The 25,547-nt window shown below is 47.9% G+C and overlaps 2 protein-coding genes across 13 annotated transcripts in view; one reads left to right on the forward strand and one right to left on the reverse strand.

Moving 5' to 3' along the window:
• The window catches only part of C13H1orf74 (chromosome 13 C1orf74 homolog), a 132,288-nt gene that overhangs the window by 106,169 nt on the left and 572 nt on the right, over nucleotides 1–25,547 (reverse strand). For 2 of the 4 annotated variants that reach the window (XM_070055245.1, XM_070055246.1), the window contains exon 2: nucleotides 24,416–25,303. In XM_070055245.1, the coding sequence (XP_069911346.1) occupies nucleotides 24,437–25,222 (786 nt within the window). In that variant the 5' untranslated portion in view covers nucleotides 25,223–25,303 and the 3' untranslated portion in view covers nucleotides 24,416–24,436. Of the gene's footprint in view, nucleotides 1–16,187; nucleotides 17,704–24,014; nucleotides 25,304–25,547 lie in introns of those variants that run through there. The other 2 variants (XM_070055243.1, XM_051820534.2) reach the window with 2 other exon arrangements.
• TRAF3IP3 (TRAF3 interacting protein 3) lies at nucleotides 250–24,017 on the forward strand. Of its 9 annotated transcripts, XM_017347812.3 has the most exons (16): nucleotides 254–509; nucleotides 4,000–4,404; nucleotides 6,315–6,462; nucleotides 6,605–6,668; nucleotides 6,915–6,939; nucleotides 7,523–7,552; nucleotides 7,656–7,751; nucleotides 15,271–15,342; nucleotides 16,508–16,648; nucleotides 16,732–16,869; nucleotides 18,039–18,174; nucleotides 18,767–18,829; nucleotides 20,369–20,428; nucleotides 22,186–22,322; nucleotides 23,057–23,170; nucleotides 23,751–24,017. In XM_017347812.3, the coding sequence occupies exons 2-16, from the start codon at nucleotides 4,060–4,062 to the stop codon at nucleotides 23,841–23,843; spliced, it is 1,662 nt and encodes a 553-aa protein (XP_017203301.2). In that variant the 5' UTR covers nucleotides 254–509; nucleotides 4,000–4,059; the 3' UTR covers nucleotides 23,844–24,017. The 9 variants fall into 9 exon arrangements, 8 of the variants coding, with proteins under 8 accessions (XP_017203302.2, XP_008266685.2, XP_008266683.2 ...); XM_070055239.1 differs by lacking the exon at nucleotides 18,039–18,174 and having other exon boundaries at nucleotides 252–509; nucleotides 16,732–16,876; XM_008268460.4 differs by having other exon boundaries at nucleotides 252–509; nucleotides 23,057–24,017.

A 25,547-nucleotide genomic window follows, 5' to 3' on the forward strand; every position in this document is an offset into this window, starting at 1 on the left:
CACTGAGAACAGCTCTTCTAGGTCGCACTACCAAAAACGGATTTTTTTTTTTTTTTGCCCTCACAGGAACTGCACGGTTTGAATCCAATCACAGGCCCATCCTTGTCTAATCCTGGAAATGGATCTTGTCTTGAAACTGTCAAGAAGAGTTCAGGCCAATCCAATAGCAAGACAAAGGGCGCCTGGGGTGCCCACTGATGGGAGGAGCTCCCAAGCTCAGCCCCGGAGGCCCCAGGGTTCAGGGGCCCACTCAGATCGCGCCAGAAAGCAAGAGAGAGGAACTGGGGTTTGTGAGCATTGTGGGTTTGTCTGTTTCCTGTTTCATCAAGGCTGCTGTGCAAAGAGAAAGAGAGTAGCAAGAAGGGAAATGCTAATGGGGCGCAGAGCCGGGGACTGAGAGCCTGCCCCTTACCCAGCTGCTATTCTGCTCCATCTGAGACCACAGCCGAGGTGTCCCCAGAAGCTGGAATGCTTTCCTGAGCACTTGGGTTGGAGCCTGGAACTCGGAGGTAACTGAGGATGAGGATGCTTTGGGACCACTGACGCTGGGGTGGTGCAGAAGATGCTCCGTCACCCAAGCCTCCCTGGATGAAGAGGGAGGCCCAGGAGTGGGTGATGTAGGTCAAGGGTGTCGGGGGGTTGAGTAACCAAGAAAGTGTCCTGAGCTGGTTTCCTGAGGCACTAGCCACAGAACAGAGATACAACTCCCATCACCCCTGTGCTCCATCCTCTTAATTGGATGAGTCAAATGCCTGGGAGTTCTCGGGCTACTCACTGATGGGGGCATGAATGAGATGACCTTTCAAGGTGGGAAACACACAGCAGCCTTTCCAGCTGGCACTGAGAGCTCTGGACCAGGAAGGCCAGGCCCATACAGGAAGTCACTCACCATCGCTTCGCACACACAGCCAAGCTGTCACAGCAGCGACTCGTAAAGGCAGTGACAAGGCTACTGTTGGGTGAGGGACAGTGCCCTGGTCCTTTCCTGTGTTAGGGAGTGAGGAAGGCCTCCCCCAGCCAACACTACCTCTTCCCCCAAGCTCCAACTGAGCCCTATTGTGTTGCCAAGGGGTACCCCAGAGATGCCCCCTGACCACTCTTTGAACCTTACAAAGACAGTTCCTTTTTTTTTTCTATTGCCTATTTATGTCAATGAGCCATCCCACAGGGTTTCTTATTTTTAAGCAACTCAGTGTGTCAAACCACCCCCAAGAAAGCTTGGTATGGTTCCACTCAGCTGTGCCACACCAAATCCTACTGGGTGTGTAGGCCTGGGATCTGGGAATGCCCCCCTTTCTAAGGAGCCACCTCTACTGCAACTCTGCTCTTGGGCCATAAATCCTAACATCCACCTGTGAGGATGCCAGGGAGCAGAGCTGCTTTCTCTCAGTGGTCCAGCGGACTGATGTAGATGGCCCAGGTGGAGAGCCCAGAGAGATCTCATCTCTCTGGCTGCTACCCCCAGCCCCCTCCACAGCAGGAGGGTAGCAGGATTCTCTGCAGCCAGGGCTCTGCCTCCCTACAAAGCCTGTGTAACTAGGGGCAAACAGGAAGGCGACCTCACATCCCACACTCCATGGTCTGCTGCTGGGCAGCCACTCTTCCCCTCCATCTCTTCCTGTCCTTTCTGCTTGGCCTAACTGAGATAGTTGTTGTGTCAGGACCACAGAGACGTCTTTTCTCATCGTTGCCCAAACCCAGAGGTCAGATGGACCATAGCAGTGAAAATTATTTCAGTCTGGGGCCAGCACCTCCTCAACCTGGTAAACAATGTACTCCTCCAGAGAGAAAAGGCTGGGGGAATCAGAGGATGGGATCTGTCATTATTGGTCCTGGGAGTGCTCATTTAGCCGGGGGCCTTGGTCTCCAGTATCCAACACAGCAAGACAAGGATAGTCCTAACAATATTGAATGTGTATTAATAAAAAAAGGTAACATTTATTATGTGCCAAGTGCCAGGGGCCTACTGTGCACTTTGTCATTTAATCTCAGAACCCTACAAGCCCCATTTTATAAACAAGGAGACTGGGATGCAGAAAGATTGGACAGCTGACCCAAAATCACACACAGGTAATGGTGACACGGTCAGGACTTAAGTCCACAGTCTGACTCCAGGCCAGGGCTCTCCTCCACCTTGTAGGGCAGAGCAAGCCTACATGTGTGGGTTCTGGACCCAGAGTTCCCATGCACAGACCCCCAAGTCTCCTCTATCCAGTCACTTAAAAGTTTACATGGCTGGGACTTGAGGCCCTTTTCTGTTTTCAGATGAGGAAAGCAGCAGGTGGTCCAGGGACAACCCCTCCCCACCACCACCACCACTCCTGGCCCCAAGGACTAAGAATGAAAAGTGTGAGGAAAGGATAAAGCCATTCAGAAATGGTACAGAGAGGACTGATGTCTTCATATGGCTCCATGGGGTCAGTGCTGCCTGAGGCCAGAGGGCACTGCTCCAACCCTTAGGAGTAAGGCATCAAGGAGTGTCCAGGCTTGCCCACATTAAGACCCCTCTCAGAGAGTGAGACTGCCCTGCCTGTGACCCTAAGAAATGAGTGGTGAATCAGAAAGAGCAAGAATCCTTCAGAGAATTCTAGACTAAGCAAGGATAGGCAGCAGAATCCCAATAAAAGGGCAGGGAGGCTGCTACCTGTGCAGTCTGCTTGGCCTATAAGCAAACCCATATGGCCAGAGCTGGCTAATGCCTGCTGGTTGGTGGAGCTAAGATACCACCTCTCTGACCTACCCAGGAACTGAAGTTCCCGGGGTGGGGGTGGGGTGGTAATGAGGTCATGAGCTGGAGAAAGGAGACAGCAGCTGTGAGGGGGAGTCCCTCTTCCTTCATCAGTCCCAGGTCTGACCCCAGTGGTCAGAGGCTCGGCGCAGGATTTCCAAAACTCAGGATCCAGCTCAAGTGCAACCCCACTCAGCAAAGCTCCCAGAGCATCCTAGGAGAATAAGCGAATTCACAGCAGGTAGGTGCGGAGAGCAGGAAAGAACAAAAGAGGCCAGGAAAGAAGAAGGGATTGGGTTCAGGTGCATTGGAAATGGCAGGGAAGACAACATGCAAGGTGTCAAGTACAGCCTCTACACCATAAACCTGGTTCCCTGGGGACTTTGGGTTCCTGATTCTGTTTGTTTACAGGACAGACTCTTTGAGGTGTGATTCATGTGTGTGCTGGTTTGGATGGCACAGTCCATGTCTGGACTAAGGAAAGCAGACTTGGAAGCAGAGTTAACCCTCACCGGGAGGTGATTCTAGAAATATGCAACCCTCAGCTTCCCAAGCGAGAGAGCCAGATGCACGGAAGTGGGTTTCATCCTGGACTGGACGTGTGGCAGGGGCTTGACCAATGCTGATTTGATCTGATTTGCACATGCGAACCAGAACCCAGCCCTGAGAGTGAAATGGGTGCCAATGGACCCATGCCGGGACGACAGAGGACCCAGCAGACTAGGAGCACAAGCTGGTTGCTAAGGGCCGGGAAGACAGCAGTGGTTGCTGGTCCCAGGCCTCGTCACTTCCTGAGGAGGATCGGTTTTCCCTCCGGGTCTCAAGTGTCACTTGACTATTTTAGTAACAAAGTAGGCCAAGAGAGCAGTAAAAATGCTGACTCCCCTTCTAGGTTTGGGAGATTAAGGGGAACAGGGTCAACTTAGCTGTATCCTTGGCAGGCTTCAAAATGAACACACGTGCTGCAGAATGAGATCATTCTAATTTTGTCAATTATTTCTCATGCCTTAGAAGAAGCAGTGGTATCCAGAGAGACCCGAGCACTTCACAGAGGGTTGACGCAGGTTAGAGAAAATCAGGAATTCGCTTTTCTTAGATTTTATTAGTTTGCCAGAGACTAAGCCCAGGAGTGCAGGCTCCAAGCTGGATACTCTCACGTCCTCAGTGCTCGACACATGTGGATGGAACGCTGTGCTATTTCTGCCCACTAGACCAGGGAGATGGTCATCTTTCTTCCTGTCTTTTGACACCTCCCTCTTGGCATTTGGCAGGGTCCAGGCGGTTATGCAAGGAAGTGGAAGCCAAGTGCAACAGGTGCTCGGGAGGTCATCATGATCAGGCCAGACCCCAGGCCCTCCCCCGGCTTGGCCCGGTGGGCTGAGAGCTACGAGGCCAAGTATGAGCGCCGGCAGGAGACCCGTGAGAGCCGCCGCTGTCGCCCCAACATGACCACTTGCCGCCAGGTGGGAAAGGCAATGAGGACCCAGCAGAGAGAGCAGCTCCAGCGAGCTCGACAACGGCAGTTCTTCCAGAGGAGGAAGCTGGAGGTGGAGGAGCGAGGCCAGGCACGGCCTCCCGGGGCCAAGGAGCAAGGCCCTTCCAGGAGGACACGCCAGGCCGCTACCCTCAATGGGTCCTTGTCTTGTGCCAACAGGATCTCCTCCCCTGGACAGCAGGTGGGCCATGTCCAGGGACGCACTGCTCCCAAGGTGGAGGGAGGGTGGGCTCAAGGTCACGAAAAAATGGTTCTACTAAATCTCTTATTCTTTGGTCAAATACGAAAGTCTCCACTTGCCAGCTATTTAGTCACACAGGGATTTTTGTTCTAGTGTTTTCCTTTATTTGTTTAGCTCTTTTTTTTTTTTTTTTTTTTTTGCACTTACCTTCTGGGAGAAAAAAAATTATGAACAATCCCATTGCAATACCTAGTGTCAGTTCAAATTTAGGCAATCTATAGTATCTGCTAAGCTATTTTACAGCATTCACCCACCCATCATTCATGCAATATTTACTGAATCCTTATATGCCAAGGACAGGCCAACCCTCTTTATGTCCCCTCTCCCAACACACATGCGGACACAGACACACACACCTGGTCCTCTATTCTTCTGCAAGTCTGTTGCATCTGCTCACCCTCTCGCTTTCCCTTGGCCATTCCAGTTCTACCAAATTCACTTAGTTAAGGCCTCAATCTGGTCCAAGAAGCCTTCCCTGGCCTCTCCAGGCCACTCTTGCTCTCTGTGGGTTGTGGGGTTATAAATCTTCTAAGATTGTGTAACGCTTAGAGAGCTCGTTGGTCTGGCCTGGGAAGCAGCAGTGTTGGCAAACGCCAGGGTATGTGGAGATGATCCGACCTCAGCCAGCAAGCCATCTGTGTCTGCCCACCAATGCTGTGAGCACACTGACAGTACGGATGGGTCTGCTGTATTCCCTGGAAACACCTGGCCCTGTGCCGTACTCTGAGTAGCAGCTCCATCGGGGCTTCTTTCCTGGGGCTCTGCTCTGCGTAACGGGAGGGCTGTTCAAAGAAAAGATCCTGCGGCTCAACAGCAAAAGGAAACCAACTCTATGCTTCCTAAGGCAGAACGACTTCTGCATGCGTTTTGTTGGAAGAAAAGAAATCCAGAAAGAAAAGTAGAGCAACTACAACTCATTAAGAACTCCAGAGTTCCACGTCCACCTATCAGTCATGTGAGGTTTTACTGAGACTGAATCTCTGTCCGCGGGATTAGGTACTACGGGGATGTCACCAGCACAGACTTCCTGTGTTAGCAAGAACACAAGATAGAAAGAGCAAACCAAGCTGTGGCCACGACCACCACCCCCTCTCCTCAGCTTCCTACTTTACCTTCTCTTCGCACAAAATCTCAGAGATTCTCCAGCAGAGAGGAAGGAAGCTAGCTCTAGAATAAAGCAAGCACCCTGCGAGTCATCTGTCCCAAACTCCCCACTGCACAGGCAGGAGACTGACACCACAAAAGCAGGATCTAAAACCCAGAGCCCCTTACCCACTGCCACTCAATTCTTTTTCCACCTTGCCACCCTGGGTGAGTAATTGGCTGGGACCAAACAGTATAGGCAAGGATTCTGGAGTGAATTGTTAGAGGCAAATCCAGCTGCCAGGCAGGACCTGGCAAGCAGACGCAGCGGAAACCTTGTGGCCTGGAAGGCTCGAGTGGGCTCCTGGAGCTGAACTGCTGTCCTGGGCACTTGCACTGCTGTCCCCAGTCAGCAGGGACTGGGAGGCCTTAACAAGAGAAACTTATTTCTCACAAGTCTGAGAGGCTGGAAGTCCAGGCTAGCGGCTCTGGCAGTCAGTGTGTGAGGACATTCTTCCTGGGCTAGTGATGGCCTTCTCATCGCATCCTCACAGGGCAGAGAGCAGACAGGGAGGCACACCGTCTCGTGTCTCTGCTCATGAAAGGGTGCTGGAACCATCATGAGGGCTCCACTTTGACCTGACCATTCCCCAGGGCTCCACACAAGCACTCGGGCCACAGCAGATGTGATCTCTCCAATCATCTGGAGAATCTGCTTCCTTGAGGCTCTGGGGAGTGGTTCTCAGCATCCCCTACTTGCTTTCCAGGTGGCAGAGACCAGCTCTAAGAGCCTTCCAGGCCAGCAGCACCCTCCCGCAGACGTCCAGAGGGGTCTAGCTGACCAGCCCTCCCCCCTGGCAGGGGGCCTCCCACCACAGGACCCTTCCATCAGGAAGCTGCCCAAACATCACCGTGGTAAGGGCAGTGCTCCTTGGCATGACTGGATCTACAGGGAATCCACAGTTCCAGCTCACTGGCTGTGGAGAGTCCCTGTCCCTCCTCCTCTCCCTCATACCCTCTCCATGGCATCTGAGTCACCTTATCCTCCTTCTCCCAGGCACTCAGACCAAGGCAGAAGAACCACAGCCGACACTGAAAAACGATGCCAGTCAGCAAACCAAGTGAGTTCCTTTCACAGTCCTGCCCCTAACACCTACACAGCCCATCCATCCCTGTCTCCTAGGCTCCCACTTGAACACCTCTACCCAGCATGTAGAGGGAGCACAGTGACTTTCCATGCCACTTTAATCAGGAAGAAAGAAGCCCTTCCCCACCCCAAGGGCTGTTCAGAAGGGATCCCAGAAAGAATCCACCTGCTGCCTCCTGATTTGCTTAATGTCCACTGACTTTTCTTCTTCTCTTCCCAGTTATGGAGTGGCAGTTCTGGATAAGGTAAGAAAATTGCCACTTTGAAGGGGTTTCTCTAAGATACAAAATTCTGGAATTCCACGATAAACTCAGGCCAAGATGAAGGGGGACGGGCCTGTGCTGTGGCATAGCGGGTAAAGCCGCTGCCTGCAGTGCCAGCATCCCATACGGGTGCCAGTTCAAGTCCCGGCTGCTCCACTTCTGATCTGGCTCTCTGCTGTGGCCTGGGAGAGCTGTGGAAGATGACCCAAGTCCTTGGGCCCCTGCACCCGTGTGCAAGTCCCAGAGGAAGCTCCTGGCTTCAGATCAGTGCAGCTCCGGCTGTTGCGGTCAATTGGAGAGTGGGCCAGCAGATGGAAGACCTCTCTCTCTCTCTCTCTGCTTCTCCTCTCTCTGTGTAACACTGACTTTCAAATAAATGAATAAATCTTAAAAAAAAAAAAAAAAGATGAAGGGGGCAGTTCTTACTGGATGGCCTGGGGACTCCAGAGCCTACAGCCCCAAGGCAGAAGAGGTTTGCTCTACCCAAGCCAACCCAGCTGTGGTTCCACATCCCAGAGATTCAGGGAACCAAGAGTCACGTGAACACCTTTTTCTTTCTCTATAGGAAATCATCCAGCTTTCCGAGTACCTCAAAGTAAGTGGCCTCTCCTTACCGCTCCTCCATCCACCTGCCCGCTCCTCCTCCAGGGTAAAATTCTTATCCTCTTAAATTTGTCTTTCTGCCCTCTCCTGCGCAGGAAGCCCTACAGAGGGAGCTGGTCCTAAAACAGAAAATGATGATTCTCCAGGACCTACTGAACACGCTGATTCGGGCCTCTGACAGCTCATGGAAGGTAAGAGAATAAAGTCTCTGTTTCAACAAAGCTCATGGGCATCTAGGTGTGCCCATCTCATCTTTCTTCCCACACCATCCCAGTAACAGAAGGGATTTTTCTCACTGCTGAAGAGAGACCTGGGAAGAGGCAGGCAGTATGGGGCGGTGGTGCTCAGACCTAGAGGTCAAACAGGCCACAGGAAGTAGAAGGGTCATCCTCCAAGAGTCCCACCATTATACACCCAGGGAAGACCCAGAAACAAAGGTGGAAAGAATATCCCATTTTTTCAATTTATTGGAAGGAAGGAAGGAAGGAAGGAAGGAAGGAAGGAAGGAAGGAAAATTCCAGCATAGTTTATATTACTGAAAGTTGTGAATGTCAGTTGTTTTTCTTTGGGATTCACACCAAAATTCATTGCAGTTAGCACACACCCAGTACTCAGAAAACAGACATGAACGCTGGATGGAGACGGGAGTTTAGAAGCGATCACGTCGAATCTCTCATTGTGCCATGATGGAGCTGTGTCTCAGCCCACGTGACCTGCCCCACACCACATCGTCAGTGGGAGAATTGGAACTAAAATTCAGGACTCTGATTTTAGTCCTTTCATTCTGTGAATATTCACGGAGCATATTCCCTGTCCTGCGCAATAGGCTAGCAGTGGAAATAATGTGATTATTTAAACAGAGTCCCTGCTTTTAGAGAACGTGTGGTTTGCTAAGGGAGACAGATGCTTACATGGTCAAAGGTAAGAGAAATAGAAGAAATGTTTTCGGGATATAGTAGACTACAAGAAGCAGTGCATGACTCTGGGGGATTTATGGCTACATAGGCATTAGCTAAGCAAATGTGAAAGTAGAAACAACATTCTAGACAGGACCTAGGTTTCAGGCAAATATCTAGAGGCAGGACAGTGTGTAATGCATGGTTCTCCAACTTAAAAAAAAAAAAAAAAGGTGTACTGATTTGAAAGGCAGGGTGACAGCTAGAGAGTGTAAGACAGACAAAGATCTGCTGGTTCATGCCCCAAATGGTCAGGGCTGGACCAGGTAAGTGCCAGGTGCCAGGAACTCCATCCTCGTCTCCCACGTAGATGGCAGGGACCTAAGCACTTGGGCCATCATCTGCTGCCTTCCCAGTAACATTAGTAGAGAACTGGATGGAACAGAGCAGCCGGAAGTCAAATAAATACTCCAATATGTAATGGTGCACATTTCAACAGAAGCTTAATCCACCAACCGCATCACAACACCTGCCCCTCTCCAAGTTTTTTTGTTTGTTTGTTTTGTTATTTTTATCTCAGAACTACTTTAAAGTACTTTTAAAAAATATTTAAAATCCCAAAGGACTTTTCAGATTTGTCACATTAGAATTTACCATGTTAGGGGGCAGGCATTGTGCTTCAGCAGGATGCAATTCTGCCATCCCATATGGGTGCTAGTTTGAATCCTGGCGGCTCCACTTCTGATCCAGCTCCCTGAAAATGCGCCTCAAAAGCAGCAGAAAACGTCCCTAGTGCTTGGGCCCCTGCCTTCCAAATGGGAGATGTGGATGAAGCCCCTGGTTCCTGGCTTCAGCCTGGCCCAGCCCTGGCTATTGCAGCCATTTGGCGAATGAATCAATGGGTGTAATACTGATATCTCTCTCTGTCTCTCTGTCTCTTCCTCTCTTTGTAACTGCCTTTCAAAGAAATAAACTTTAACAACAGTAAAAAAAAAAAAAAAAATTACCATGTTAGAAATTAAAGCAGAAATGTAGAAATATTTATTCATTTTAAAATAACAACCAACCATAAACCATTTCAAGCTAACCTAAATTATATATTTTTATGAAAAATAACCATATTTTCAAAACCAAAATAAAATAGTGAAAGGAGTGGCGCTTCTTTCTACTTTTGCAAACCTTCTTATTGTCTGGCTGAATGAAAGTCAAAGTCTATTATGTTTGCTTCTAAACTCATTCTGTGGTAAGACATTCTTTTGGCTAAAGTTTGTGCAGAAAATTCAGAAAGGGAGGACCTTGGAAGGGACTTTGGGATTCCCAGGGGTCCTCAGACCTCACAGAGAAGCTCTGTGTTTAAGAAGTTACAAGCAGTTTGAAACCAGTGAAGCATGGAGTATCAGGTGCAGTGAGACAGAGCACACCCTCTCACGGGCCTCCCTGGTCATCTCCCCCTACTGTGAAGATGGATCAGGCTTACCAAGAAAAATAGAACAAGAGGATGCAAAACAAAACAAGAAGTTTGCAGTGATGTAACAAAGATAGTCTAAGCACAGCTGTCCCTCCTCATGCCAGTCATTGAACTTGGATTTGGGAGTGTATACTCAGGGTTCTTGATTAGAAGTCATTTTCATTTGCAGAGTAGGAGGATGGGGAAGACAGCTGTGTATGCCAGGTGCTTTCCGGTGCTAAACTAAATTGAGATCATTTCACTCGTTTATTCGACTGACATCTGGTAAGCTCCAATTCTGTGCTGAGGATTGTGGTACAGAAACAAAAAGAAGTAGAGTTCTCGCTCTTAAGGGGCTCACAGTCCAGCCAGAAAGACACACACACACACAGAGAAAAGATACTGTACTAAGAAAATAAAATCAATACTTAACAAAACCAAAAATAAACTTTAAAACTTAAAAAAGAGAGAGATGCAATATATAACCCTCAGACAGTATCATAAGGCTATAATAGTGGTGTATCCAAAGTAACACAGCAAAAAGAGAATTACTCTGTCCCAGGTGGAACAGGGGAGGGTCCACAGGAAAGAGACCACTTTAGCTGGGTGTTGCAGGATGAGTTCACGGGCACAGAAGTAGATGTTCACTAGCACACAAGTGGGAGTGATGATAGAGAAAAATAAAACGGGAGAGCAGAAAGGAGAAGCCTCAGTAAAGGAACTGGAATGATTGCAGGCCTAGGTACAGCAAAGCATTAGGTTTTGCAGAGCGTGGCTGAAATGAAGGGAACAGATGCTCTCTGGAATTACGAGACTTGAACTTGTCCTGTTGAGCAGGCTGTCTCAAACTTACATAACGTAGGGGCCCCCTTTTAAAGAAAAACAATTCGAGTATCAGAATTTGGTTAGAATGCATGCCACTCCCGGTCTGAGAAACACTGCTACAAGCAACAAGCATGGAACTATGTCTTATACTGGGTTCAAGGCCCCCCATCTGGGGGGCTCACAGTCCAGCCAGAAAGACACACACACACACAGAGAAAAGATACTGTACTAAGAAAATAAAATCAGTACTTAACAAATAAAGAATATTTGTTATATTTGTTATAATATATAGAAATTCAACAGAATTAAAAGTGATGATCAGATCTCCATCCTAAAATGTTCTCCAACAAGGAGAACCCTGGCGTTACATGAGGGCGACAGAGATTCTTGTATACTGCAGGTCCACCCAAGCGTGAATCACAGCAAGCTCAGAGGCAATGGGGCAGGCATATTAAGAGATGTTTCTGGAGGGGCAGTTTCACCCCATGCTCCAGCCCAGGAGAAGGTCCACTGGCTGCGGTTTTCTCCCTCCCTTCTTCTGCCCCTCCCAATCCTCACCCTTCTCTTCTTCCTCCTCTCCATCTACCCCCCCTCCCAGCTTCCTGTTTTTAAAATACTCAGACTTTTCAGTTGAGAGCTCTTGCTTCCCCCAAATAGGACAATTCAACTCTCTGTCCCTCCCGTAAAAGCCTCAGCTTCAAAGAAAGGCCAGCCCTGTCTGTGGTATTTGGGGAAAATAATTAGAAGAATGTGGCCAGAACTAGGACTCTGACATTCAGCCCAGTTCAGACTTCGCTTTTTCCACTTGGCCTCCTTGATTTCAATCTCCAGCTCCACATGCAGAAAAGCTCACAGCAAACTGCTAGAACCCTGAGGCTCAGCACCCTCTGAGGCCTCTGCCGCTGGGCCTTTGGGACGCAGTGGGACCTGGGGCACCGCTGGACTCCTGAACAGGGTCCAGTCATGAGCAGAGACAGTCCAGGCACTGGAGAAAGCGAGTCCCCACTATGGGGCAATATGGAAATTGTAGCAGGGCACCCTTGGGTTTTAAGATCCGCGCAGTGGAATTGAGATCTCGAGATGACAGCACAGCAGAGGATTGGCTAGAGCCGGAACAGAGATGAGCTGGGGGCCGGTGCTTCTGCGGTGAGGCGGTGGTGTTTCTGGAGAACAGGTCAGAGGCAGGGGAAAACCAAGCAGAACAGGAGCCGAAGCCCTCAGACCGGCACCAGGTGTGTACAGCTTCTGCCTTCTCCCTTTTCCCCCAGGGTTACTGAGCTCTCTGAGCTCTGGGCTTGCAGGGTGTGACCGACTGCCTTAGGAGGTCAGCCGCAGGCCTGTGAGGAGTGCTTCTTCCCACAAACTGTAACACTGGGCTTCAGTGTGGGGAGAAGTGGGGCCCTGACCAGGAAAACGCATGCCCCATTTGCAACAACTTGGCTGCAACCTTCCTGCCTGCCTTGGGGAGTCTGGGAAGGCAGAGCTGTGGACATGAGATTTTGTCCAAGCCTCAGACTTGGGTGGCCCTTCATCCCCCACTAAAGGGGCGATCATGAATTGCCTCATATTACAGCATGAGTGGAAAAGTAATTTGAGGTTAGGCTAAAATACAAAAACAGAACAGGCAAAATCCTGGATGAAAGCCATACTATGAAACAGGGACGGAGGAGCTGCCCAAAAGGGTAGGAGACTGAGGAAATTTTAATATTGCGTTGGGCCTGTTTTTTTCCCAAACTGTAACAAGATAAACCTTAAATTCAGTGGGTCTGATCGCATTCTGCATATTGAGTGTCTAGGCAAAGGAAAATGCGTGGAGTCAGATCTGAACCCGAGAGGTGGGTGTGGAGCTAGCTGATTTCAGGGCCTGTGGATTGACAATGAACAGTCACTCCGGGGAATGCAGCAGTCTTACCAGTTCCTCTAAGACACGAACAGTGCGAGTCTTTGTCCATCTCTTTTATCTGTCCCAAAGCCCTGTGGTTACTGTAGATGCCAAATCCCTGACTTTCAGTTCTCCCTTACACGAGACATTAGGAAAAACATTAATAGCAGGAGGCACTTTAAAAAATTATTTCTGGCAAAGCTTTTTGCTTTTGCAAGGCCCAGCTGAGTAACACAGGAAGCAGAAAGGGTGGGGGCGCCCCCTGGCTCCCATGGTTAAAAGAATCAGCCAAACAAGATCAAAACAGGAGCTGTGAGATACCACTTCCTGCCTCCCCCAGGCCTCCTGAAACTCAGGGAGGGAGACAGACCTCAAAACAGAGTCCCCTCCTCAGAGGAGACCGTTACAGACCGGAAATGTTAGGAGGGTCGGGTAGGAAACGTCCAGGCCATCTGACCCAGAGGTGCCTTAGTGTCTAAGGCCAGAAGAGGAAGAAAAGTGGAATGTCTAGACCCCACAAGTGTCCCACAGGGCCTGGTTGGGGGGAAAAAAAAAAAAAAGGATAGGAAAAAAATGTTTGCTGCTAAAGGAATCCATGACCCTTTCTCTGGGTAATTTGCTTTCACCATTGGCACTGACCACACCCCCATCTACACACCTTGAATAAAACTCAAGGCTAGAAGCCTTTCCTGGGACAAAGAGACAAGTCTACAGGAGAAGAGAACAGGATAGCACCAGGAAAGTTGTTAGGCACTCAGCTGAAATATGGAAAATGGAGAAACAGAGAATGGCCCTTCCTGCCAGGCTCTGAACGCTCATCCTTGGGATTAGCGTGCTTCCAGGAATGTCCTAACTCCGTCAGACTGACCTAAGAGTAAACAGAATGTGACTTCCCGGGGAGCCCCCTGCACTCACCCTGCTTCAATCTTTATCCCCTCATTTTTTGCTTTCTTAAATAATTTCTCATTTTGAGAGGGGTGTGTGTGTGTATGTGCGTGTGTGTATGGAGAGGGAAGTGTATGTATGTGTGTGTGTGTGTGTGTGTAGAGTGGTATATGTATGTAGAAAGGGGTATATGTGTATGTATGGAGAGGGAAGTGTATGTATGTGTGTGTGTGTGTGTGTGTGTGTAGAGTGGTATATGTATGTAGAGAGGGGTATATGTGTGTGTATGGAGAGGGAATTGTGTGTGTGTGTGTGTGTGTGTGTAGAGGCAGTGTGTATGTGTGTAGAGTAGTATGTGTACGTAGAGAGGGGTGTATGTGTGTGTGTGGAAGGGAATGTGTGTATATGTAGAGGGGAGGGTGTTAGTATAGTCGCCCTCCATATCTAAAGGTTCCATATCCTCAGATTCAACTAAACTTGGATCAAAACTGTTTGGAAAAAAAATTCCAGAAAGCTTTTCTTGTCATTATTAGCTAACAATGATTTATATAGCTTTTACATTGTGTTAGGTAACATAAGTAACCTACAGATGACTTAAAGCAGATGATGGTATTGTGTGGGTTATTGCAAATACTATGTCATTTTATATAAGGGACTTCAGCATCCACAGCTTCAGGGATGGGGTCAGAAGTGGTCCTGGCACCAATCCCCCACGGATACTAAGTGACCACTGTGTTCTCAGGCTGCTGTCACAAAGGACCACAGACGGTGGCTCCAACAAGAGATTTGTCTTGCAGTTCTGGAGACTACAAGTCTGGGATCAAGGTGTCGACAGGATTGGTTTCCCCTGGGGTCTCTCCTTGGCTTGCTGATGGCCATCTTCCCTGGGTCTTCATGGGCTCTCCCTTGGTAATCCTAGTGTCTGGATCTCCTCCCTTTATAGAAATAGCAGTCTTACTGGATTGGGGCGCACTCTGATGATGTCAGATGAACTTAATTACCTCTTAAAAGATACTATTTCTAAATGGGGTCATGTTCTGAGGTTCTGGGGAGAGTTAGATCTTCAACATATAAATCTGTGGGGGGACACAATTCCACCCATTTCAGGAAGTAATGAGGGAACGCACATGACCCTGAGAGGAGAGGCTGCCTTAACCCTCCTCGCCTGTTCTTCAGAGCAGGGGGAGAGTACCTTTGCTCCAACAAGAGCTATCTGGAGTTTAAAACATCATTTGTGGAAAAAAACATCATTTGTGGGCCATACAAACTTATCAACTGAAAATTAGCCTGCTATAGATTTACTGAATTTCGAGTCCTGCCTGGCATAGCCAGACCAAATGACTTTGTGGGCCTTATATGGCCCGCAGGCCAGTTGTTCCCCACCCTTGCTTTCAAGGTAAGGGTCTGTGTGCAGGATGGAGAGGAGGTGAGGAGTGCACATGGGAGGGAGATACCGAGACAAAAAAACGACAGCTTAGAAGCTTCCCTTCCAGTGGACCCCTACCACGGTGCCCTGAGTCATTCGATAGAGAACATCAAGGGAAAGGGAGAAACTGAGGGCTAGTCTGACTCTTCCTTGTCCTAGACCAGAGAAAGGAAAGAGCTTCTACCCGAATATTCTTTATTATCTTCGCTCCTCCCTACACCTCAGAGAGTTTAGTTCCACACCATTTGAGCACCACCTGTATGCTGGGCAGTTGGCTGGGACTACAGAATTAATCTCTCTGCAGACTGTATTTTGGCCCAATCTCAGTAACTCATCCCATTTGCTCCAGGGACAACTGAATGAAGACAAATTGAAGGGCAAACTGAGATCCTTAGAAAACCAGCTCTACACCTGTACCCAGGTAAGCAATCTGGAGGAATTGAAAACTAAACGAGAAGTTGGATGCTCAATCCTACTTCCTAGAAATGCCAGCAGATAGACATTAACACACCTGCTCCTACTCACCCAGATCTGGTTTGACCACTTCACTTTGGTCCCCGATTTGTTCTATTTCCATCCCATTCTCCTCCCCCAGCACTATACACTCGTCATCTCCAAGGGAATCTGAGAATACCTGAAACTGGGGAAAGACCCTTGATAAAGATTCACACTACACAGCTAGACCATCACAGGTTCCAGTCTTTGAAAAGATGAGTAGGATATCGTACAATGAAGTCTTGCAAAATGATTTTCACTCCATGGGCAACTTTTTTTAGTAGCAACCTCCAGAAGGAAGTGAAAGATTGTGACTCTTGGTTTTTCTGTGACATTGTTATCCAGCTTCAGTAATCTCTTGATTGGCCTCATCTTGGATTACAAAAGACAGGAAGAAGTTGGCTTTCACACTTGAGAAGTGGTGGCTTCCTGATAGCTGGGAAGATGTCAAATGAGAGAACAGAGTGTGATAGGCAGACTTCTCCCATTTGGGGTTACAGAGATATTGCAGTCTTGGCTGCACAGTGGGGGTCTCACGGGAGAATCGTTTATGTGGTCTACATGCTCCCTGGCCCACAAGATTTATTTTTCCAATATGATCTGTTTTCTCAGATTCTTGTGAACTAAATAATGCCAATCAAGCTCATAAGGGACATACATACAATCTCAAATGCTAGTCATTCATTTTCAATGAAGGATAGATAAGGCTTCCCAGTAACCACCACTGGTTAAATCCAATAACTAGGACATTCCCCATATGGCATCAACCAGTAACTTCTAGATCTGGTTTTTAATGAAAATTCCCGAAACATAAGACACACTCACATTTAAATACACATTTTCGGCCGATTCCAAAGCTATATGGAAATGATGTCACATTGACCCCAACATTTTCATTATCCAGATGATGGTTCACCCAGTGGGTGATCCAGAACTGATAGTAACAGCTGCCTGCCTTGCCCAAAATTGCAGAGCATGAAGGTGAAAGGCTCGGGGAGGGCACGACGCCGCGACACCATGTGAATCTGCAAAGTTGCTCGTGTGTCTCCTTCTTGATCAATGTGATCTGTTGAACTGCTTCAAATCTGCAGAAATATTCCCCTTGGGGAATGAAGAAGGTGCTACTGGAGATGGAAGACCAGAAGAACAGCTATGAACAGAAGGCCAAGGAGTCCCTGCAGAAAGTGCTGGAGGAGAAAATGAGTGCAGAGCGGCAGCTGCAGAGCACGCAGGTGGGACGCCGCACAGCCCTCGGGTCTGGGGAGCGAGGCAGCCAGCAGAACTCCCTGGAGCACTTTCCTCTGATTTCCCTCAGCGGTCCCTGGCCCTGGCAGAGCAGAAGTGTGAAGAGTGGAGGAGCCAATACGAGGCCCTGAAGGAAGACTGGAGGACCCTAGGGGCCCAGCACAGAGAGCTAGAGAGCCAACTCCATGTGCTTCAGTCCAAACTGCAGGTGCCAGGTGGGGTGGGGTGGGGTTGGGTGGGAAGGAAAGTTGATGGTGACAGAAACTGGGGGCCCCAAAGGCAGCTGGGAGCATCTGGCTTTCAGTTCCTCACACACTGCCTACTTTGACCCTGACTCATTGCTTAAGGTCTGAGGTCCAATTTTGAGTTTTGCAAGAAGGCCTGCACTGTTCATGCAAAGTGGTCACAGGAATGATACCATCCATATGCAAATGCCTGGGTTGAAACATTCACCAGCCAACTAATGTCCCCAACTCACTCTCTAAACACCATCCCAGAAAGCATTGAGGCCGGAATTGTCTACTACTGACACAGACCAAATGCTACGAATTCAGTTATAGGCATTAACTTGAACAGGAGGCCCTTGACATTCTCAGGGGATGCATCATTTCTAATGTTATCTTGGAAAAATTAACTGCTCTCCTAACCCTGAGTTCCCTACCTTTAAAATGAGCTTAGCAATAACAACACCCATATCCCAGGAATGTGGTGGGGATTAAATGAGCTAATGCACGTGGAGCATTTGGCATGATGCCTGGCTCATATAAGCACCCAATAAATATTAGCTATGATTCTGCATAGAATTTACTTGCTTGGTTGTGAATTTTGAGGATTTGCCCACAAAGCTGATCTTTATAGTATATTTACCTAAGCAGGGATCAGAATAGCCCACATGATAAGAGCTGAGCCGTGTCTCCCCAAAGGAGTGAACCTAGCTGGTCACTCCCATCACATCCACATCTCAGCCTCTGTTGTTCTCCTCTTCCATCATCACCTAAAGGGCATCTCTCATTAAGCTGTTTTAATTCTTTGTGAAAAATGGCTGAGTAAAAAAAAAAAAAAATAGCGTTAGAATAAGAAATGAAGAGAAAGTGAAAACATCTAGAAAAGTGATGACTTAGTATTCTTTAATTTAGGGATTAACTAAGGTGTCAGGAAGAGTCCTTTGTGAATATAAACAATCTAATCTGTGGTTACAAAAGTGAATAGAGCAGAGCAAAGGGAAGAATTCAAAAGAAAAAATAAAACCCTCCTATTTTTCCATTTCCCTAACAGTCCTCTGTTCTCTGATTTTCCATACTCTTCCTCTTCCGCGGGAGCTGCCCCAACCTCCACCCAGCACTGACCTGCTTCTGTGCTGGCCCCTCCTCCTTGCAGGGAGCAGACAGCAGGGACTCACAAATGAACCAGGCCCTGCGACTTCTGGAGAATGAGCACCAGGAACTGCAGGCCAAGATTGAACACCTGCAGGGGGACAGAGACCAGTGCAGCTTGGACACCCAGGACCTGCAGGGTACTTTGTCCTCGGAGGCGTGGGCAGCACGGGAACCATGGCTGAGCGAGCTCAGAGGAAGGAAGCTGGGTCGGAGAGAAGGCTTTAGCCTTTCCTTTGCTCTCTTGGATTCAGGATTCCATTTCACCTTCAGGGCAAGGCAGGGCTGTTTCAATCGTCCAAGACTGAACATTAATTTCGCTGCACTGGCAGATCTTGTTCTATGAGCTCTCTTTTCCAGCCCATCCCTCTAGGTCAGCCCACAGCTGCTCCCACGTTAGTCACATGTGTCAAAGCCACATTCCTAACGTGAAAGGGAAAGGTCAGTTAAAACCCAAGGCACAGTGAAGGTCTCCCGCCCACAGCCTCTGTGCCAGCTGAAAGACCAGCTAGTGTATAAACACAACCCAAGAGAGTTGATGCAGACAAAATTTGATGTGCTTGGAAACTGGTCTACCTCTTCAGAACCAGCACAAGTAGGAGATGGAGTGACTTCCACTTGACATATAGCCGAAGCCGCAGTCAAGACAGTGCCGTGACTAATTGCCATCCTCACGTGTTGAGCTCCGTAAGACAGGTTCTTCTGTTTTGGTTTGCATTATTTCATTTTCAGATCAACTAAGGAAGTCAGAGGAGGAGAAACTTGCCCTGATGACCAGAGTCCAGCAGTTGCAGAGTAAGTTTCCCTCCCAATTCTGATGGGAGCACGGGTGGCCTATTAGCATCCAGAGGAGGGAGTAGGGGAGTGGTCTTTGGCATATCCTCTACCTCTGTGCCTTGGCAGACCCTCTGCTTGACAAGACGTCACTGGCACAGCTCTTCACAAGTTACACCACAGCCTCTGTTCTCTTCATTTCCTACTTTCCCCCTTCCATGCCAAGGACAACCACTTGCATTCTATCAGAATAGCAGATTTTAAGAAGTACTGGGCTTTTTTTTTTTTTACACATTCAAACTCATTATGTACATAAATATGTCACACAGACCTTTGCTATGAGTTATGGTTTCAGAAAAATAAGCTTACACCACACATGCCTATACTACTTCACCCTAAATATTGGGCCCAGAGAGGAAAAACCACTTTTCAGAATGGTCAGAAGAAAAGCCAGAGAGCCTGACTCAATGTCTGCCCATCACCTTGACCTCTGATACCCAGACAGAAAAGTTTCATGAAAATAGCAGTACTCCAAAAGAAAAAAAAAGGGAGGGGGGCAGTAGACAGGGCAGGAAGTCACTTCACAGCCACGCCTCTACTTACAATACAAATTTATTGTGCCTCTCCTAAGTGTCAATCACCACAAACATAAGGAGGATACAGTAGCCGGCGCCGGCTCAGTAGGCTAATCCTCTGCCTTGCGGCGCCGGCACACCAGGTTCTAGTCCCGGTCGGGGCACCGGATTCTGTCCCAGTTGCCCCTCTTCCAGGCCAGCTCTCTGCTGTGGCCCGGGAGTGCAGTGGAGGATGGCCCAAGTGCTTGGGCCCTGCACCCCATGGGAGACCAGGAGAAGCACCTGGCTCCTGCCATCGGATCAGCGCGGTGCGCCGGCCGCAGCGCGCCGGCCGCGGTGGCCATTGGAGGGTGAACCAACGGCAAAAAGGAAGACCTTTCTCTCTGTCTCTCTCTCTCACTGTCCACTCTGCCTGTCAAAAATAAAAAAATAAAAAAAAAAAAAAAGGAGGATACAGTAAGGAACAAAACTGATAGTGTCTTCCTTCACGAAGTTTACATTCTAAGTAAGCTCTGCAGGGCAGTCCAGGTAGAAGGGGCACAGGGATGGCATATTTGTACAAAGTACCTCCCACAGTTCGGGAGGCTAGAAGTCCAGAATCAGAGTGCTAGTGGGTTAGTTCTTTCTGAGGGCCTAGCCCAGGCCTCTTTCCTCAGCTTTGTTGATGGCTGTCTTCCCCCTAAGCATACCTGGATCCGCACTGCCCTTTGCTATCAGGATACCAGTCCTTCCGGCTAAGGGCCTGCCTTGACAACCTCTTTCTAACTTCATTAACCCTACTAAGGCTCTTTCTCCAAATTAGCTCACATTCTGGGGTACTGAGGGATTTAGGACTTCGGCATATGGATTCTGGGGGACAAATGCAATCCTGTCATAACAGGGGGAGCACACCTTTGGTAATTACAGCTCTGTCTAAGCAAAGGTCTGAAAAGAGACTTTGCAGTAAACACGCTAGAACAGCCGAGTCCCTTGTGTTTTCTAACAGGTCTGCTTCAGAGTCACTCTTCACAGCTTCAGGAACAGGACAGACCCTTAACAATGAAAGGTCAGCAAATTTACCACCACACATCCTAAGATACTGCTCCTTCCCTGCCTGCCTAGAGGCAGGGGCGTGGACCACGTGACCTCTCGGAGCCCCATCCAGTTCTGGGAGTCTATGAAGCAGGGATGTAGGACTCTTAAGCTCTGATCACTGGTTCTGAGGATGCTTTAACCAGTGCAGGTGGTTGTATATAACCACTGAGAAGTACACAAAACATGAAAAAAAAGCATTTCTACTCTCTCTGAAAACATGTCTTGTGTTGAACATTTCAATAAATTGGTTTTGAACTCAGGGTTTCATGTAATTTTTACACACTTGACTTTCTTTTATTTTTTCAAAGATTTATTTGAGAGACAAGAGAGAGGGGTCTTCCATCCACTGATTCACTCCCCCAAACGGTTGGATGGACTTTCTAAATCATACTCAACTCTCCAGCCCCAGAACATGTAGCAAGCAAGAGCCACCTTACTGTAACCCTAAGAAGTCTGCTGCCACAGCTGCCTGAGAATGCATCTTGTATACAGAGAGGACAATAGCTCCCCACTCAACCACTACAGATGGCCTTTTGTTTTCTCCTCACGACCACTGGGTATAATGCAACAGATAAGGCAGAAGTCAGTAAGCTCACATGGTATAGATAAGAAAATACTTGAAATGATTTAATATGCACCATACCATATGTAAATATATAGTTATATAATTTTAAGGTTAAAATACTCAGTCTAAAAACTTAAAAGTTTGATTCTTATTTAAGCTTTTGGGACAATAATGCATATAGCATGTTTAATGTTGACAAGATTATCTCTTGAAGTGGATTAAGATGTAATTTTGAAAGAGAGATAATAACTAAAGCATCTCTGACAATCTTAGAAGACAACAAGCAATATATAACACTGAACAAGTATTTCTTTATACAGACATGGAATGTGGAAAATTTAGAACACAAAGGTTGTTTAACTTGATTTCAGCCTTTTTGTGACTTTTTTATGAATGTGCAAATAATTCTTTGTACTATTAAGTGAGGTATATAATATGTATGGTTCCTCATATTTAGTTTTAAAATCTTAAAAATGTCAATGTAGAATTGCATGCATAGATGTTAAGTTCACTTGGAGGCCAGAAAACTTCAAATAAAAAATCATTAAGAGAATGTAAGGTTTATAAAACACAAAATATGCATTGAAGATCTCTACCAATAAATATTTTAAAAAGAAAGAAAGAAAATAAAGGTGTATGGTCAAATTATGGACACAGCTAAGACTAAATCCAGAACTTCTGACCCTTAATCCAGTGCTTTTTTGCCAAGACTCACTGCAAGGTGGCTGAAAACCCATCTTGCACCATGGTAAGATAAATTCTAGGATACGGCTGCCATTTTCACAACTTTGGAAGGCAGAAGGGCTAACACTGAGGCGTCCAGCAAACCCCTACATCACAAACTAGAAAGGCTGCGATGTGCAACCAAAGAAATTCATTGAATAAGCATTCACTAAGGGAATCTGGCATCAGACAAGACTGGAGAGAAAAGAAAAGAAGCCAACCTCAAGCAGCTCAAAGCACAGCTCTGTCAGGCTGATCAGGGACTCAGTGAGAGTTCTCTGAGTCAAAAAAAAAAAAAAAAAAAATCCCATTACGTTCAGTCTAGCCCAGGACAAGTCCCATGTGGTTTTCTGTCCCTCCCCTACCAGGGGTTCTAACTCCACGGCAGGGCCTTCCTCACAGGTGTGAGCCTATCATGGAGAATCTGGCTGCTTTTTTAGATCAGGCATTACCTGTGTGGAGTCCAAAGCCTGCCCACAACGAGGTGGAGCCTGAGGGTGCAGGGAAGGAGAAGGACTGGGATCTCAGAGACCAGCTGCAAAAGAAGACTTTGCAGCTCCAAGCCAAGGAAAAGGAGGTAAGACACAACCTCAGGTAGGGACTCACCCACAGGGAGGCAGGGAAAAGTGCGGGGTGGCAGCCAGCAAGCAGGGATTTCACAGTTTAATGTGTGACTGTGTGCCTGTGCAAGTATAAAATGTCTCTGCTTCTGCATTGTCTTGTCACTCTTTTCCCTTCCTTATTTATAGCAATGCCTATCCAAGGTTTGATTAACTAATTACTTCTACAAAGTCAACCTACACCCAAACACATTTAATAAGCATACAAATTTCTCAACCTCTGTCCCACACCCAGTATCTTAACACTTTACATAGCATTTTTTAAGTAGCAAAACTTTTCCTTTGAACATACACAAACGCTCACACATACACACACAGAAAACCAGAAGTATCCATGTGCAACTAGCTCCTGGGAAAGAGATTTGCACAAAGATCATTTCTAGGCCTTTGATGCTAAAAGAACCTCACACTTTGATGTTCCCCACCTATAAAACACTTGCACATAAGACCACTTACATGTATAAAATTTAACATTATAATATGCATTATAATCAATTACTTCAATGCATACACTCCAAACTAGGTGAGACAACTAGAAGACAAACTGAAATTTCTGAGAACGGCTGGGAAGACAGGATGTGATAAAAATTCCAAATGAATAAAGGGTTAACTCACTCAGAGAAGCCTCCCCTGGCTGAGCACTGTCTAGACACAAGGAATGATGATGACCTTGGTGATATTTTCTCCCCAGTGCAGAGAACTCCGCTCAGAGTTAGACGACCTCAGTGACGAGTACCTCTCCTGCCTGCACAAGCTGCAGCACTGCCGAGAAGAGCTGAACTTGAGCCAGCAGCCACCTCCGAGAGTAAGACGGTCTCTCCTCCCATACAGCACTGGATGGTGGTGGGATAATTCCTGCTTTAGTCAAAACTTGCTGATGAAATTGATCAGCCCGTGCCAACATCTGGTCAGCCTGTCTCGCTTCACTTGGTTCACGCAAACATGGAAAGAAAACACTGGCTCATGCATCTAAGCCCCATTTTCATGCAACTCTTGAGGTCAGAGACAAAAGACTTACTTTGTCCACCTCCTGAAGTATGAAAGGACCTTTCAGTCTATTGTGAGAACCGTGGCAAGAACAGGAGGAGTACAGTACGGAGGCATATGAACAGAAACAATCTAGTTTGGCTGCATAATTTCTAGCCTTGATTATTCATATCAACATTTAAGTATCTGACACCTACTACATATAGTTTCCTGGGCAAGGCACCACTGGGAAAGTGGATTGAACCCAAGGGAGGTGGGACAGTGAAGTAAAAAAATGTTTCTTTGCCACCAACCCAAGGCATTCTATGGGGCTGGAATGGAAAGAAGGAAGATTATTTTGGCCTCTGTCTTCTCCAACTCACGGCTGCTTTCTCCTGTCTCCCCCTCCCTCTGCATAGAGACAATGTGGCCGATGGCTCCAGATGCTGATGGTGATGATTGCTCTAGCGCTGGCCGTGTTCTTGGCCAATAAAGACAACCTGATGATCTGAGTAACTTGTGACAGCTGCCTTTGGTGAAAATCACAAGTAAGCAACTCAATGAAAGACTCAGGTTTGGGTATTTTAACGCTTGGGTTTTTCCTCCAACTGAATTGGAATTTCAGACTTTGTTTTGTTTTGTTTTTTTTTAACCTGATGTAAATAAACTCAACCAAATCAAACTGACCCTTGGAACTATGGGTTTATTCCTGAATGGCATATCACATCAGAAGTATGACACTTAAGCACCTGGACTACTTGCTCCGTAAGTCAACTGCAGCTATATAAACATGCATAAAATCTCTATCTTTCTTCCTTCCTGGAATACACTGCCCACATAGAACAGGTCTGTTGACAACACTACCATACAAGGGCATACTATCCTTTGTATCATCCCCTTCCTTCCAGCCCTTACCCAGTGAAAAATAAAGTCATATCCACTAAGAGGACTTCCTAGTGTAGAAATGGCAAACGTGGCCGCTTCCTTACATGTTTTTCTCTAGTGTTCTCAAAACCCTTGGAATTCGTACTTGAGATGACTTTATCTGCCATCCCCAGCCTACAGGTGAATATTTACTGAGTACCTTCTATTCGAGAGGATAAAGTCAGAGGGCCACAGCTGGCAATGTGATTATTTCAGAGGAGATGCTGAGGTCAGCAAAGTCATTCTGAGTCCTGAACTGGGTTCTGAGGTCCTTCTCCCAGGTGTTCAGAACGTCCCTCACAGCTTGGAACAAGTTCTCTGGTATACTAAAGGAGTAGAGTAGCACTGGAGGTTGATCTAACAGCCATGAGATGCGGGCAGTGAACACCCGAAGCGGGGTCAGGCCTAAGCAGTTGTCATCTGCCTGGTTCAGGCGAAAGGTATAGGGAACAGGATAGCCTAGAAGGACGCCAAATACAGTGCAGAGATTCCAGCCTGAGGCCAGGAGCCTGCTGTGGGAGACTTCCAGAGACAGGTGCAGCCCCCGCAGATGGGTGAGGATCTCAGCCATGACAGTTTTCAAGTCCTGAAGCTGGTCCAGGGAGCAAATGGAAGGGTGAGGCTGGGAGCTGGACACATCCACAAAGGCTGCGGGCCCACCCAACACCTGCTCCAAGTGCTGACACGCATGCGCAGGACTGACAATCAGGCTGTCTTCTCCGATCTCAAGAATGTGAAGTCCCAGGGTCAGGAAGCCCAGCGCCTGCAGCTCCTCCAGGTAACTCCGGAGCGCTGCCGCCTCCGCACAGCTGTAATCATACAGCAGAGCTGGCTTCAGCCCCCGGGCCACAGCCAGCACTTCTCCGGCCAGGTGAAGGCAGACGGATCGCGAGAGACCCCTTCTCTTTCCCGTGCCCAGCGTCCGCTGAGCGGCTGCCACAAGCAGCTGGGGGCTCGGCGTTGACATCAGCACGCACAGCCTCCTGAGCTAGCGCAGTCCAGGCCCTGGGTGGCGTCTCTCGGCTGCAGGCACGTGGGGAAGGAGGGCCTAGAAACGAAGTGGTGTTGTGGGCTTGTTAACACCAGCTGGTGACACACCGGAGAGCCTACCAACGTCTCCCCACTCAGGGCATTTTCCAAAGGTTGTTTTGTCCCTCCCGCTGCTTTGAAAAGCTGCCTCTGACCAGACAAGACGGGGCCGCCAACGCTACCTGATCTCTCTGGTTGATGTGGTCTCCCTTAGTCCCGAATCTGTGTCTTTCTGGTCCAAGGCAAAGTGTGTAGCTGTCTGG

The sequence above is a fragment of the Oryctolagus cuniculus genome, chromosome 13, assembly GCF_964237555.1.
Source record: "Oryctolagus cuniculus chromosome 13, mOryCun1.1, whole genome shotgun sequence".
Taxonomy (NCBI): Eukaryota; Metazoa; Chordata; class Mammalia; order Lagomorpha; family Leporidae; genus Oryctolagus; species Oryctolagus cuniculus.